The sequence below is a fragment of the Panthera pardus genome, unplaced genomic scaffold (assembly GCF_024362965.1).
Source record: "Panthera pardus isolate Hobbes unplaced genomic scaffold, ASM2436296v1 HiC_scaffold_7, whole genome shotgun sequence".
Taxonomy (NCBI): Eukaryota; Metazoa; Chordata; class Mammalia; order Carnivora; family Felidae; genus Panthera; species Panthera pardus.
The window spans coordinates 30,847,610-30,865,193 of record NW_026527002.1 but is presented as its reverse complement, the minus strand read 5'-3'; the positions used below and the strand labels follow the sequence as shown (position 1 = coordinate 30,865,193).

At 37.0% G+C, this 17,584-nt stretch overlaps 1 protein-coding gene across 1 annotated transcript in view; it reads left to right on the top strand.

Annotated features, from left to right (window-relative positions):
- Positions 1-1,324: 1,324 nt before the first annotated feature.
- LOC128775279 (uncharacterized) overlaps positions 1,325-17,584 on the top strand; it is a 32,377-nt gene continuing 16,117 nt past the window's right edge. Inside the window, exons 1-2 of the mRNA XM_053896157.1 lie at positions 1,325-1,481; positions 1,604-1,747. Coding sequence (XP_053752132.1) covers positions 1,325-1,481; positions 1,604-1,747 — 301 coding nt within the window. The remainder of the gene's footprint in view (positions 1,482-1,603; positions 1,748-17,584) is intronic.

Here is a 17,584-nt window from a genome sequence, read left to right as displayed (position 1 = left end):
CCGGGTTTGTTTTGGTAGACCTGCCCCTAAGAGGCAGAAGGGGAGCCTGATCACCTCCCAGAGTTGCCTGAGTAGTTTCATCAGGAATGAAACCACAATTCCAGGGTTCTGGGCATTGGGCAGTGGGTTAGAGTCGCTGTGTGACTGTGTGTGAATGAGACAGCAGAAAGCTTCCAACCTGACCAATGGGCTGAAGTGAATGTTCAGTCCTGATTCACTGTTCTGTGGTGACCTCATACAGCTTAGGGCAGCGTCAGACTTCCTCGGGGGTCTGATCCTGGTCAGGGCTTGATACTGAACCCACCAATGCTAAGAGGTGCCCGAAATATCTCTGAGAGGAGAATGGCTGGAAGCAGAAGCCGGGCACTGCTATAGGCTGGTTCAAGACCTGTGCACAGTAAACCAGGCCACTGTCACCCTGCACCCAGTGGTCTCAAACTCATACACTCTCTTTGGTCTTATCTCTGCCAAAGCTGCCTTTTTTCCATGCTTAGTCCTCAAGGATGCCTTTTTCTGCATCCACCTAGCCTCCCAGAGTCAACTGATCTTCGCCTTCCAGTGGGAGAATCCTGAAAATGGTGACAAGGGCCATTTTGACTTGGACCTGTTTGCCTCAGGGGTTTACAAACTCCCCAACTATTTTCAACACTGCAGTAGCCTCAGACCTAAGAGACTTCCCAGCAGATCAACATGGCTGTGCCCTTCAGTACATAGATGATTTACTGCTGGCTGGAATGTCTTGGGAAGATTGCATGGAAAGAACCCAGCAGCTCCTTACCCTCCTATGGGAAAGTGGCTATAAGGTCTCAAGGAAAAAGGCCCAAATTGGAAAAAGAAAGTCAAGTACCTTAGCTTTCTCCTCTCCCAGGGGCTGTGCCAACTTGGCTGGGAGAGAAAACAGGACGTTTGTTGGATTCCGGTCCCACTGACCCAACATCAGGTTCAGGAGTTTCTCGGAGCTGCAGGTTTCTGTAGAATCTGGATACCTAACTTCTCAGTCTCGGCAAAACCCCTTTATGAGGCCACAAAGTAGGGAGAGTGGGAACCTGTATTACGGGAGCAAGTACAACAAAGGGCCTTTGAAGGGCCCTCACCAACGTGCCTGGTCTGGGGCTCCCAGACATGTCCAAGCCCTTCTTGTACATTCATAAATGTACTGGCATCAAGATGGGAGTCCTCACCCAGATGTGGGGGTCATGGCATACCCTGGTAGCATATCTCTTCAAGTAGCTTGACTCTGTGGCCCAAGGCTGACCACCCTGCCTTTGGGCACTTGTAGCCATGGCCCTCTTAGTATCTGAGAGTTAACTACAACAAGTTAACTATGGGACAAGAACTGACAGTCCAAGTGCCACATTCAGTATTGACATTAATGGAGTACAGGGGACAAGGCACAGGTCTTGAACCAGCCTATAGCGGTGCCCGGCTTCCGCTTCCAGCCATTCTCCTCTCAGAGATATTTCAGGCACCTCTTAGCATTGGTGGGTTCAGTATCAAGCCCTGACCGGGATCACATATCAGGGGATGCTATGTGAAAACCTGCATATTCATCTAGAAGTAGTGTGGACCCTAAACCCTGCAACCCTACTGCCTGTCGGTCCAGGTCAACCAGATCATGACTGCAGTGAAGTCATGGATGAGGTGTTCTCCAGTGGAACAGATTTGAGGGACCAGCCCCTCAAGGACCCTGATGCTGAGTATTTCACCAACAGTAGCAGTTTTGTGAAAGAGGGAGAATGCTTGCAGGGTACTCTGTGGTGACCCTTACTTCTGTCATTGAGGCCAAACCCCTGCCAAAGGGGACTTCGGCACAGAAGGCAGAGCTCATTGTGCTAACCCTGCCCTCCAACTGGTGCCAAGATTACATGTTAATATATACACAGACTCTGGGGCACCTGGGTGGCTCAGTCGGTTAAGCGTCCAACTTCAGTTCAGGTCATGATCTCACAGTTTGTGGGTTCAAGCCCAGCATCGGTTCTGTGCTGACAGCTCAGAGCCTGGAGCCTGCTTCAGGTTCTGTGTCTCCCTCTCTCATTTTGTGCACCCCTACTGAAGTAAAGGTAGCTGAAGTGGGTCCCTGAATTCATCACAGCAGAGCGAGGCTGGCATCTTGAAACTGGGAGTGCATTCCTGATCCATCAATGTTATGTAAGCTGACCATATGAAAGAAGAAATCTGCAACTCCAGAGGCTCTAGGAGACTGTAGCCCTGCTTTAGTCACTCAGGAAACTGACTAATCTATGCACAGCAGAAGCTTGAGGAATAAACAATCTGGTGGAACAAAGAGACTGTCCTTATTTTCTATATCTGTTTCCTTACTGTGATGCACTCTGTCACCACGTATTCCTTGCTATTATTGTGATTCTTGCTCCACTTTTCACCATAGGATTGGCAGAGGCTGCCCCAGCCAGCTGGAAGCGTGGTGAGAGGTTTCCGTTAGCACTCACTTTCCTTTCGTGGATAGGGTGCTTTGTTCGTATTGGCTGCTTATAATCTGGACCCCTTCTGTAGACCTTGATTCTCCATCATGTGACCCATGCGTTTGCATAACCAGGTCAGGCCAGGGAATCGCTTGGAACTTACTGTACCATACCCACTTCTCATGCCAGGAAAAGATCCTGGGGACCAATAATACCACTTATTCTATCTCCCAATGAGAGAATCAATATACTGTTTAACCCACAATACTTCCCAAGCGAGGAATGGCTAGAAGTTCAGAGCCACCCTCCACGTGAGGGCAAAATGAACCAAAGGATAATATCTCAAAGGAAACGATGTGCTCCACAAATTGGCAATTGGAAAGATGATGAATGGCCTCCTGAGTGTATAATCCAATATTATGACCCTGCCACCTGGGCAGAGGATGGGTCCTGGGGCTATAGCACTCCCATTTACATACAAAACTGGATAATCAGGCTGCAAACAGTTATAACCAATGAAACTGACAGAGCTCTTAACTTACTAGCCAAGCAGCAAAACAAAATGCACAATGCTATCTATCAAAATTGCTTAGCTTTAGATTATTTGCTTGCTCCAGAGGAAGGAGTCTGTGGAAAGTTTAACCTGAGCAAATGCTGCCTACAGATGGATGATGAGGGAAAAGTCATACAGGAGATCACAGATTGAATGAGAAAGGTTGCTGGTGTCCCAGTCCGGACCTGGAAATGTTGGGACCCTGGAGAGTTATTTGGAGGATGGTTGTAATTCTCAGGGGATTCAAAACCTCACAGGTATTATTCTCTTGATTTGGGGGGCTTGCTTAATCCTACCTTGCCTAGCTCCCCTGGTTATACGGTCTGTCTCCAGCCTCCTTGAGGCAATGGTCGAAAGGAAAATGGCCACACATGTGATGTTATGGAAATATAAACCTCTAAATCAAGATGAAGCTCTTTGACCCAAAGGAAGCGGGGGTGGGGGGGTTGAGGTCAGAGCATTAAGGGGGTAATGTGGTAGAGCCCTTCCCTAAGGAATGTAGTGGAGGCTTCCGCAGACAAAAGAAGGCCACATGGCCCAATCAACTCCTATATATGTATATATAGCTCTGACATGACTCTAACTTGGACTGTGTCCAATCAGACTATATGTCATCATATATGGGAGACAAAGGAGTAGAAATTGCATAACAGACTACATCCTGCTGTGCTCGATGCTCAATTTTTCAGGTATGAACCCGCTGAGCCCATGCCCGGCACGATGAATCAAGTTGCTTCCTGGACAGAAAAGCCTTAGTGTCCTGTCTCTCTGAGTGAGAATCCTGCTACGCTCCAAAAATATGACAACAGTAAACTTATTTTCCATTTAATGTCCAATAATATCAGTGTACTGTCTTATACTTTGGGAAATACTTATTTAACAAAACCCTGAAGACACTTGTCTAAATGAGATTTGAAAAGATACAGAATAGCACTAGAGCTGGTGTTTATATTGGCATCTCATACACACTTATACTGAGCATGGTAAGGGACAGGATCAGTCAGTCTGGTAGGCATCTTCTGAGGATTTTTGGCTCCTCACTGCCTTAGCATTTCCCATTGCACCAGAAATGATGTCAGCCATGATGCCATGTACATTGTGTAGTTGGCTTATCATTTGGTTCTGAGATTAGACATTTTACTTTAATGATAGTTATTTCAAATGAGTAGAAACACAGTTAACCCAGCCAGCCTCCAGAGACATAGGTTCAAGAAATAAAGCAACTTAGAGTAACTATCAATAAGATGTAAATGACTTATAGGGTCTTTTATTTATTCTTCAAGAGTAATTTTTTCTCAGAAAAAAAAAATTCCCCTTGAGTAGAAAAATACTCAGATCTTTCTCCCAAAATTCTGTCTAAGGGAAAGTTGTCTAAAAATGTCTAAACAAATTTTCATCAAATCCAGTGAAATAAAGGATTATATCTAGAGAAAACAAAGTCATAGAAGTGGATATTTATGAGTCACTCTCTGCCTCAGCCGATTTGCCAAAGTTTGGTTCATATGGGCCGTCTGTAGTTAACAGAATTAAAAACATAAGCAAACATTTCTTGGAATGAGTAATGCATTCCTTTCAATCATCAGAAGTGTTTAAATCTATTGCCAATAGTCAGGTTACATGTGTTCACTCTCTTTTCCTCTCGCCTAGTTGGAAGATTATTTTGGAATTAAAAGATACAATATACTTATAATATATTGGTGATATTCCAGCTTTGGAACTACCTCCAATTTCTGCTTTGTATATAAGATTTCTGACTTGTAGAACTGGCTTAGAACAAGGCCATTTTTTTTTTTATTTTTTTTTATTTTAACATTTTTATTTATCTTTGAGACAGGGAGAGACAGAGCACGAACAGGGGAGGGTCAGAGAGAGGGAGACACAGAATCCGAAACAGGCTCCAGGCTCTGAGCCGTCAGCACAGAGCCCGACGCGGGGCTCGAACTCACAGACCGTGAGATCATGACCTGAGCCGAAGTCGGCCGCTTAACCGACTGAGCCACCCAGGCGCCCCAGAACAAGAACATTTTTGAAGTTGGTGTAAAAACAACAATAACAACAACAAAACTTTGCCTAGGTGTCCTGGGACTATGAGTGCAAGAGGAAAAGTAGGCAATTTATTTGCTTAGATGCACAGTTAGGTTAACATTTCTAATAAAACAAGTGCACAGTTCAAAGGAATTTGTTCTGTCTTGTAAGGGTAGGTATCTTTTCCCCCCTTTTTTATGTTCCTCTACTGAATGGGAAATCTGTCTGGGAAACTGCCTTTATAATGTTCTTGCAAGTTATTTTCTTGATGGTTCTAAGGAGTTTGCCAAAGTATTACAATTTTGCTTGTAACTTCCCTAAAAAATGTTAATTATTTTTGAGGGATATATCAACAATAATTGATTCTCCCTCCTCCTTTATTCCTATTTTATGTTTATTATTTTATCTAATTATAGATCAAAATGATTTAACTTTTGACAAAGAAGTAAGCAAATGGAGGAAATTTTCTATGGCTAATCTGCTCTCTCAGTACTCCTGAAGTAATATTCATGTAAGATTGACCTTTATGATAAAGGAGTTTTGGTTTTATGCATAGCATTAGAGGAAGAGAACAGGTCAAATTTAATTGCTCACCCAAGTTTAACCAGAGGTCTCTATGATATTTTGATAGATTGCAAAAGTGCCCATAAAACTTCCTCCTTTTGCTAGCCATACTAGCAAATGAATTTCTTCTCATCAAAAAAGTAGTATCTCCTCTCATCCTTTGAATTCAGGCTGGTTTCATGCTTTGCTTTGACTAATGATGTAGTAGCAAACATGACAAAAGCAGAACCTTCAAAAGTAGTTGTACATCTGGGCTTGTCTTCTCATGCTACTCTTGAAATGTTGCCACTATACACATATACATACACATATACATATACATATACATATACATATACATATACATATACATATACATATACATACACAAGCCTGAGTTACCCTCCTGGAAGATTAGAGACTAAGTGGAGAGGCCCTGTTCTATAATTATCCAAGCCAAATCCTTCATAAACCATCACCAGCTGACTGCAAGTTGATGAGTCAACTTGCCCAGGCTCAAAGAGCAGCCCATGTCACCCCAAATTACTGGTCTGCAAATTGTAGGCTAAATACATGATTTGGATGGTTTGTTAAACTTTAAAATTTAACTGAAACTTATGTGAATTCTGGGTATAGCAGATAGATTTCAATTCCCTTAAAGCCACTAATCACACTTGGGCAGATGTTATTTCAGAATGATGGAAATTGAAAACAAACAAACAAACAGAAACTTAGTGTACTTTCCTATCTTGTTAAGCCAAAACTCTGTCCTGCTCTTTACTTATGAATATGTGTACCTCTCCATCAATTTTTCACCACAATCCAGATGCAACATATTTAGAATCAAATACTAACCTGCTTTTTCCTCATTTGATCAGCCATTAACGATCTGAGTCTTCCCACTCTCATTCATTTTTACTATGCAGACATGCTGTGTTTCCTACAGTGACAAGGTCTCCATCCCACCTCTAACCCTCAATATTGCCAAAACACACAGGCAAATTATCCATAATTCTATGACTAGAATATTTATCCTACTTCAAAGGACACATTGGAAACATGGGACACTGAACAGTAACTCTCTTAAAAATTTTTATATTTACACATCCTCAAATAGGGAGCAATAGAGAACAAGGGAGTGTCAGGAACAGTAGGTTTAAAAAAGGATTCCATAGGTAATGACCTATTTATTAGGTAATGTTCAAGAATTCTTAGGCTATAAGGCAAGAAAGACTAGAGCTAGGTGACCATTCCTATTAGAAATCTAAATTTATCTTTTGACTTTTTCTCAGAATATTCCTCTAGTGAGAGAAAATAGCATTCACCTGATTACAGATACAGGGAGCTAACAAGTTAAGTTAAAGCCAGAGGAACTGAAATTATGTTTGGTGACACTAATAATTGCTGTCATCTCCATGAGCTGCTTACATATTGAGAGTTAATTGCCAAGCAGTATAATAGCAATTACATTTATCACTATTTAAGATTCAATGAGTTTCTGCTTTATTTGTTGATAACAAATGTTATATATGGAGAGAGGTGTGACTTTAAGGCAATGAATTTGAATCTATAAATCATATATTTAAGTTATCCACATCATTGCATGGTTACTTCATCCTTTCTCTTGTCTCCATAGTTTTGCTCAAATAGCATAATAACACTTATATTAATGAGATGATTTCAGGCAGTATCACTTTATGAGAGTTGAAGAAACTATCAAATCCTGGGTTAATTTTAAAAATTGGATTATATTGAATTACTCTAAGTTGACCTTCGGTTTTATCAATTTGCTATGTTAAAAAATTGGTTATACTACATTTTATTTAAAATTAACTTGAGAAAAATAAGGGAATACTATATTAGGCAAACATGAGGGAGCTCAGAGCCAGGTTTTAGAAAATCTCCCTAGGACCTAAAATATCACAAGTACATGCAGCAGCTACATGCAGATCAATGTACCTTCTACTCCTTCCTCATCCTTTTGCTTTCTTTACTCATCTCTCCACTTTTTTCGGGTTTTTTTGCCCTAATTTAATCATTTCATATTGGCAGCCACAATTGTTTTAAATATTTTTAGACTCTGGCATATTTAAAATTTTTTTAAATGTTCATTTACTTTTGAGAGACAGAGAGAGATAGAGTGTGAGTGGAGAGGGGCAGAGAGAGAGAAAGACACAGAATCTGAAGAGGCTCCAGGCTCTGAGCTGTCAGCACAGAGACTGATGCAGTGCTCAAACTCACAAGCCATGAGATCATGACCTGAGCCGAAGTCGGACGCTTAACCAACTGAGCCACCCAGGCGCCCCTAGACTCTGGCATACTTTAATAGAAGTTAATCATACATTGTATACGTCTTGTTTTGTAAAACATTCGTTAAAACGGTATACATAAAAATAGTTTTTAGTATTTCAATTTTAACATATAAAAATATGATTCCAAGGGGTATTCCCTGGTTAGTGTCTGTGTTAGTAATTAAATAGACATATTGTTTAGGAAAACATTCCAAACAATATCCACTTCATAGCTAAACGATGGCAGCCATAGTCTTACCTGAGTTATTCTAGCTTCTTTAGGTCCAAGGATATGGGAAAAGTACATTGGTTGAAATGCCTTAGGATATTTCTATAGTTACAGACATCTGGAGAAACAAAGATACATCTTACTTTGAGAAAGGCAAAGAAAGGGAAATCTTACAACTATTTGCAATACTTTTAAATCTCTTGTCTGATATACTTTCTCTGTTTTGCTTTCTAATTCTCTTCAACTGTAATTCCCATCAAAATTCCATAATAATGGTTGCATTAGGGGTTTCTAATTTTTCATTTCTGCAGTCCAGTATGTCTAAGGGCCAGTAGAAGCCAAAGCATGAAAGGCCTGGAATTGAGAATATTATATTAAAATAATAGAAAGATAAAGATAAGATGTTTTATGCAGGAAAAAATCTATGATCAGATTTCTGCTTCAAAATGGATTTTATCGGGGCACCTGGGTGGCTCAGTTGGTTAAGCATCTGACTTCGATTCAGGTCATGCTCTCATGGTTCATGAGTTTGGGCCCCACATTGGGCTTTATGCTGACAGCTCAAAACCTGGAGCCTGCTTCAGATTCTGTGTCCCTCTCTCTCTGCCCCTCCCCCCACTCGTGCTTTGTCTTTGGCTCTCAAAAATGAATAAACATTAAAACAAAATTAAAAATGGATTTTATCTTTGCTTTATCATTGATGACATTAGTGACAATAGAAGATTATATAATACTCTTTAAAGAATAAATTTAGTGTCCTCTTAATAGTAACTTAGGCAGAAACTGATAGCATGGAATAGTCTCATAACATTCTCAACGAAACTTTATTATTATAAATATATTATATATTATATTCTTATATATATAAAATACATTTTATATATATTATATTCTTAAATCATAAGTGAGGCAACATGTTAAAGCTCTCAAGGAAGTATTTCTGAGGCAAAAATAAATCTTAGATGGGGAGTGAATTGTCCTAAAACTTTTTCATACTTTTCATTATTTCTTGTATATTATATAAAATATTCATAATCATGTATTTCATATATAGATATGACACAAGGAAAAAATTCTTATGTGTATCATTCCAAAATGATATTGATGTTACTGATGTAGTACAATAACAGATTCAAAAAACATTCTGCAAATTGAATTGACTTGGGCTATAACAGTGTCTCATTCCTTCAAAATCATAAGTGTGGAGAGAGAAAGATGCAAGTATGTATAATAGGGAACTAGTCACTGTCCATACCATACCTCTAAAATAAGGATAAAACATTTTATGTTCCATTAAGTGAATTAGAGATTATAACTGGAAATATTCCAAATATTCAATTTTATGTGAGAATCCATTAGAGTATTATCCAAGTCAAAATTTGGAAGGATTTCTTTTCTCCTGGGAGAACTTAAAAATACCTTTCTTCTGAAACTCATTTCACTTGCTATAGTATTTTAATTCTACTAAACAGTGACTGTTGTAAGAGTTTCATTTGATTATCATACCAAAACCCAAACAAAAAATATAGAATTCTAATGAGCATTGCTAACCAAAAACAAACTGCATTTTTTCAATGTTAATATTACTTTATAAAGTACTATCTAAAATTGTAAGCATGTTTTCATTATATGGTTGATCCTTGAAAAACACAGTTTTGAACTGTGAAGGTCCAATTATACGTGAGTTTTTTACAGTGCAGTGCTGTAAAAGTACTCTGAAAACTATAAACATTGATGAAACTGTCACTGATGATGACTTTTAAACTGAAGATGACACAAACAAATGGAAAGATATTCCATGCTCATGGATTGGAAAAGTTAATAGTGTTAAAATGTCCATACTACCTAAAATAATCTACAGATTCAATGCAATCCCTATCAAAATACCAACAACATTTTTTCACAAAACTAGAACAAATAATCCTAAAATTTGCATGGAACCACAAAAGACACTGCAGAGCTAAGCAATCTTGAGAAAAAAAAGCTGAGCTATCACAATTCCAGATTTCAAGATATCCTACAAAGCTGTAGTAGTAATCAAAACAGTATGGTACTAGCACCAAAACAAACATAGGTCAATGGACCAGAGCAAAAAGCCCAGAAATAAACTGATGCTCATATAGTCAATTAATCTATGACTAAGGAGGCAAGAATATACAATAGGAAAAAAGTCTCTCTAATAAACGGTACCGGGAACATTGGATGACACCATGCAAAAGAATGAAACTGGACCACTTTTCAACACCACACACAAATACAAACTCAAAATACATTAAAGACCTAAATGTAAGAGAAAATGAAAAGATTTATTTGAAAAAAAATACATGTACCTCAAGTTTACTGTACCACTATTTACATTTGCCAAGATATAGAAGCAGCCTAAGGTAAAGAAAATGTAATGTGTAGACACACACACACACACACACACACACACACACACACACACAGAAGAATACTATGCAGTCACAAAACAGGATGAGATCTTGCCATTTGTGACAACATGGATGGATCTAGAGGGTATTATGCTAAGCAAAATAGAGAAAGACAAATACCATATGATTTAATTTATATTTACACCTAAAAAACAAATGAATAAATAAACAAAAAGCAGAATCAGATCTATAACAACAGAGAACTAATGGCTGCTACAGGGGAGGGGATAAAGGGATGAGAAAAATGGGTAAAGGCGAAAGGGAGATACCGGTTTCCAAGTTATAGAATGGATAAGTGACGGGAACAAAAGGCACAGCATAGAGAATATAGTCAATAGTATTGTAATAGTGTTGTATGGTTACAGATGGCTATATACTTGTGATAAGCACAGTATAATGTATGGAAATACTCAATCACTATGTTGTATACTTAAAACTGATGTAATATATGTCAATTATACTCAAAAATGTTTTACAAGAAATTAATATTGGTTTAGTGTGTGTGTGTGTGTGTGTGTGTGTGTGTGGGTGGGTGTGTAGTCCTATGTGAATTTATCTCATATGTAGTTTTTGTAATCCTTACCACAACTGAGATAACAAACTCTTCCATCCCAACCAAGATCTCCCTCATTCTACACCTCTTTAGTCACATCTATCACGTGTCTCCATCACAACTCCAGCAACCACTAATGTGTTTCTAATCTCTACAATTTTGCCATCTCAAGAATGTTGTATAAATGAGTGCTCCTCTCCCTAGGTATATGAATTCCTGAGATTGTCATTTTCAGTCAGCATAATGCTTTTGACACCCACTCAAATTACAGTTGTTCCATTTTTGTGTGGGTGCTGAAAATATTGAATGGTACATATATACCACAGTGTATTTTTTTCTCGTTTTCAAATTTTTATTGAAATTCTAGTTAGTTAACATATAGTGTAATTTTGGTTTCAGGAGTAGAATTTAGTGATTCATCACTTGCATCTAACACCCAGTGCTCAACACAAGTACCTTCCTTAATACCTACCACCCATTTAACCTATCACCCAACCACCTCCTTCCATCAACCTTCAGTTTGTTGTCTATAGTTAAGAAACTCTTATGACTTGTTTCCCTCTCTTTTTTTCCCTTCCTCTATGTTCATCTGTTTTGTTTCTTAAATTCCACATATAAGAGAAATCATATGGTATTTGTCTTTCCCTGATTTGTTTCACTTAGCATAATGCACTCTAGTTCCATCCACAGCACTGCAAATGGCAAGATTTCATTCTTTTGATGGCTGAGTAACATTCCATTGTACACATATACAGCACATCTTCTTTATATATTCATCAGGTGATGGACATTTGGGCTCTTTCCATAATTTGGCTATTATTGATAATGCTGCTATAAACATTGGGGTGTGCATGTGCCCCTTCAAATCTGCATTTTTGTATCCTTTGGGTAAATACCTAGTAGTGCAATTCTTGGATCATAGGGTAGTTCTATTTTTAATTTTTTGAGGAACCTCCATACTGTTTTCCCAAGTGGCTGCACCAGTTTGCATTCCCACCAACAATGATAGTTCCCCTTTCTCTGCATCCTTGCCGATATCTGTTGTTTCTTGTGTTGTTGATTTTACCATTCTATTAGGTATGAGGTGGTATCTCATCATAGTTTTGATTTGTATTTTCCTAATGATAAGTGATGTTCAGCATATTTTCATGTGTCTGTTAGCTATCTGGCTGTTTTCTTTGGGAAAAAATGTCTATTCATGTTCTGCCCATTTCTTAACTGGATTATTTGTTTTTTGGGTGTTGAATTTGATAAGTTCTTTTGGGTGCCCCCAAAGGCCCAATTTCCAAATACCATCACATTAGGTGTTAGGGCTTCAATATATGAAGGAGACAAATTTTCAGTCAATAACAACATGAATTTCATGTCATATCTCAAACTCCATAATACCTAGCCTTTGTGCCTTCTTTCCACCTTACACAGTCTTCTTACATTTGTTTCGTATGTTTTTAGTTGTAGTTGGTGGAAAGAATAGAGAAAATACATTTATACATTTAGTCCAACATTTCAGAAGCAAAAGTGCTTCAGTACTTTTGATGTTTATTGTATCACTGTAATAATTTTACTCTTTTACAATACAGAACCAATTAAACCATTTAAAGCAACTTATATGAACCAAAACCCCCACTTTTCCCCTGTATTCTTATCCCAATAAATGCACTAAAAACACAAAAACTTTTCTACAGTATGAAGAATTTTTATTCCTGTGAGTTTTACTTTTATAACAAATTTTTCCCCTGGCTATTTTCCTTAAGGAATATAAGAGTGTCCTGAAGTATAAAACAAATAATTATGAACCAAGAGGGTAGTGTATTTATCAAGTTCATCTGGCACACCACACATTATTCTGTGATTGAAGACCATTTCAAAAGAAATAGTAAGCAAAATTTCATCCCTTGCAGAGCTTAAAATAAATAATATATATACACATACTGAAGAAACAAAAGTGTTAATAAGCTACACACATCCATCCATCTATCAACACGTACATGTTTACATACATCCAAGACATTTGTTTTCTATCTACCATTTGGCAACACTGCAGTAGTATATGGCTATAAAGTCATGAAGACTGGCATATGCTTTTATATCAAGAAATTTACAAATTTCACTGCAATGTGATGCATGTATAATTTAATATATGATATGGTATATAATTGCAATAGGGCAAGTACAAAAATTTTGAATGATATCTTACTGAAATTTGAAAGGGTTAGGAAATATTTTTCATAGCTAACATTTATTAATACTCAGTTCTCAAAATATTTTGCATATCTTAAATAATTCAATACTCACATTTTAATTTTTGGATGGAAAATTAAGGCTCAGAAATATTATTTTTCAAATACTTTCAGTATGACTGTCTCTTTACGGACAAATGAATGAAGGGTGATTAAAGTATAATGAAGACTTTGAAATCTATCCTAAGAACAAACGGAAATAATTGAAAGGTTTTTACCATAAGAGAAATAAAATGAAACTTATCATTTAAAATACCACAAGGGCTACTAGGTAGAGATGAGATTGGATAGGACCATGACTATCATTAGGAGCCCAATCAGGAAATCTGTAATCAAGGACAGAGATGATGTTTGCATGAACGTGGAAAATAGCAGTTACAATGGGTAAAGAAAGCAGATTCAAGAAATATTTATGGCTGCCTATTTAGCAGTGATTGATTAGAAACTATGATTGATAAAAGGAGAGTAAGAAAATAATTTGCCCAGAATTCTAGCTTGCAAAACTGGTTGATTTCATTCATTCCAATATAAGAAATGGCAAGCATTAGGTGGGAAGGGCCACAGATGTATGGAGAGAAATAATTCAAGGTTGTATGTCTGGACTTTTAATTGCAGAGAAGTTAAAGTGGATAGTTAAGCAAACTGCTAGAAATGAGTCATCAGAATTGCATTCCTAGAAGAGAAAATTTTGAGATTTAAACCAGTTTTATTTCTTTTTTAATTTTCCAATTTCTTTAAAAGTATTTTTTAATGTTTATTTATTTTTGAGACAGAGACAGAGCATGAATGGGGGAGGGTCAGAGAGAGAGGGAGACACAGAACCTGAAGCAGGCTCCAGGCTCTGAGCTGTCAGCACAGAGCCCAACATGGGGCTCAAATTCACAAACCGTGAGATCGTGACCTGAGCCGAAGTCGGTTGCTCAACCGACTGAGCCACCCAGGCGCCCCTAAAAAAACTTTTTTTAAGTAATCTCTACACCTAACATAGGGCTGGAACTCATGACCCTGAGATCAAGAGTCACATGCTCTTCCAACTGAGCTAGCCAGGCACCCCCATTTTACCAATTTATTAAAAAAAACAAACAACAACAACAAGACAAACAAAAAACTTCTCACCCCTTTAAACTGACCTAAAGGAGCAAATAGTTTCTCAGAGGTTTCCTCTATAGACACATTATCTCAGAAGACAACAGTCAATACCTTATTAGCTGTTGCACTAGTGATTAACATAGGATTCTACTTTCCTTTTTCTGAACTTTAATAGAAAACCCACTGCTTTCTAACACAATCAACTCTTTAGTATCAATTTCCACATTATAATTACGTGAGAGAGAACAGATATTTTACACTTTCTAACTTGAACTAGAAAATTAATGTGCTAGCAGCCTCCTGAGCAGTTCACAGAAGCAAGAGAAATGGTAAATGGCGCATGCCTCATGAAGAATGGGAATTAGAGCAACGGAGGGATCTTAGCACAGGAATTTGAGAACCATATCTCTAAAATGCAGTTTTATTCTTTACCTTTGCTCACATGATTTTCTCTACCAGGAAAGCTCTTGCTCCTTTATTTACCATAACACATTTGTTTTAAGTCACAGCTGAGGTGCTTCCTACTCTAGAAAATCATCCCTGAAGTCCTACATATTTTGAGCTAAATTTCATTGTTTATGTTCACTTAGTTCCCTATTTATGTGTCTTGCACTAAACTTATGTTCTCCTTCCTTACTATAAACCATATTTGCACCTAATATTTTTGTATAGATGCTCAAAAACACAAGTATTAATTTAATCTTGCTTGTTTTATGCGTAATCCAAATTCTGTCCATAAAATTAAAAAAAAAAAAGACCAATGGCAATTAAAAATAAAGTAAAAATACTTTCATGTTGTTTTCCATCCAACTTATCCTTCTATGTTATGTTTATTTATGTGTATATCACGAGTTTTTCATTTAAAAACTTGGGTTTCCTGGATTTTGTTTATTGAATTGGAGGTAGAACCTGATTTTTTCTCTTTGCTTCTTGTTTAAGAAACAGTTACATAATCCAAGTTCATAATAATCTCCTATTATTGTTTTATTGGCTTTATACTTTTACCTTTCTAGTTTAAGTAATTAAACCATTTGGAGTTTATGTTGTTGTTATTGTTGTTGTAAAGTAGGGGTCAAAACTTAAATATTTTCAGTGTAGTCTTCAATTGTGGCTCTATCTACAAACTAATCAATATTATATACAATGATTTGTTAATGTAATATATGTCATATATCCAAAATTTCTTTATTACTATGACTCATGTTATATATCTTACTATTTCAAGGAGTTTGTTCCATCTATATCCATTAGTTTTTTGAAGTCTCTTCACCTACCACTAGATTTTCCTTCAAGCATATTTTCAAATTAATTGTCTAAGTTTCCTTGAAAATTCTGGAGAAATCTCACAGGAAAACACACAGCATTTTTTTTCAAATAATTTGAGTAAAACTGTCATCTTTACAATGTCCAGTTTTCACATTCATAAAAATGGAATGTTTTACCATTTATTCATGTTTTATTTTGTAATGTATATATATTTATTTATTTATTTATTTTGAGGGAAGGCAGGGAGGAGCAAAGACACAGGGAGAGAGAGAATCCCAAGTAGGCTCCACACCCAGGGCAGAGCCAGATGTGGGCTGCTCCATCTCACAACCGTAAGATCATGATCTGAGTTGAAATCGAGAGTTGGACGCTTAACTGAACCACCCAGGTGCCCCGCCATTTATTTATGTTTTAAGTAATTAAAAATGTTTCCATAGATTTCGTGTACACTTTTAGTAGGTGACTCCTTTGATACATATAGTTTCTGCTGTTAATTGTGAACGGTCTAATCAATGCATGATTCTCCAAGTATGTTTCCCAGCCCAGAATCTATTCACTTCTCTAATGGTTTAATGCCAGAGTACCTTAATACAACTGATTTTTCTAAAATAATCTTATGCCAGACACCTTTTCTGAAGTCTATTGTCAAGTCTAATGTCTGTCTGTTAATGGTGTTAGGTTTTCCATTTAAGAGACTTTTTTTTTAATGTTTTTTTATGTTTATTTATTTCTGAGACAGAGAGAGACAGAGCATGAGCAGTGGAGGGGCAGAGAGAGAGGGAGACACAGCATCTGAAGCAGGCTCCAGGCTCTGAGCTGTCAGCACAGAGCCCGACGTGGGGCTCAAACTCACAAACCATGAGATCGTGACCTGAGCCGAAGTCGGCGCTCAACTGACTGAGCCACCCAGGCTTCCCAGGACTATTTTATTTTCAAATACAACTATTTTATCTTTAAAATTTTTCACTTCATATATCACTTTTTTTAAATTATTTTTTTAATGTTTAAATATTTTTAAAGAGAGAGAGAGAGTATGAGTGGGGTGAGTAGAGAGAGAGGGAGACACAGAATATGAAGCAGGCTCCAGGCTCTGAACTGTCTGTACAGAGCCCTACGCGGGGCTCAAACTCATGAGCTGGGATATCATGACCAGAGCCAAAGTCGAATACTTAACCAACTGAGCAATCCAGGCGCCCATGTATTACTTTTTTAAACCTTACTTTTGTTATTGGCCAAGAAACACAGTGAGCTGACATCATTCTGATCTTATCCTGAATGAATATATATTTTCATCATAAAGTTAAAAATGCATTGAAGTACCAGGTATTGTACGTAAGTGTTGAATTACCAAATTCAACCTGAAACTAATATTACATTGTATGTTAATTAACTGGAATTTAAACAAAAACTTAGAAAAAATGCATTGAAGAAATTCAGTAGATAATCCTTACCAATTTTTCATACTTCTAGTTTTGTGAGATTTTATTTCAGTTATAATGAACTACTGAACTTTAGACAATGCTTCTTTGTTTAGTGAGTTTAAAGATATGTTTCTCTTAAAGATTATTAATGTTGATTTACATTTAGATTTGATATTGAGCTTTCTTGCATCTTAGAGATAAATTTATTTGATCATTATGTATTATATATGTAATATATATAGTATATAATATATACAACATATATATATTATTTGGAGAGACACCACTGACATCAGTAAACCAACATTTTATATTAAATTTTCACATTTAAGTTAATAACAATTTGGCTTATAATTTCATTTTTGTGCATTTAAAGCAATTTTTTGGATTGGTTTCATTAGCTTCAAATAATGAGTTTGCCAATGTTCCCTTCTTTTTCACTTGTTTCTTTGTTTACTATTTTATAGAAATACTGTACCCTGAATTTCTGGTAATGTCCAAATGAATATTTTCTATTTGGAG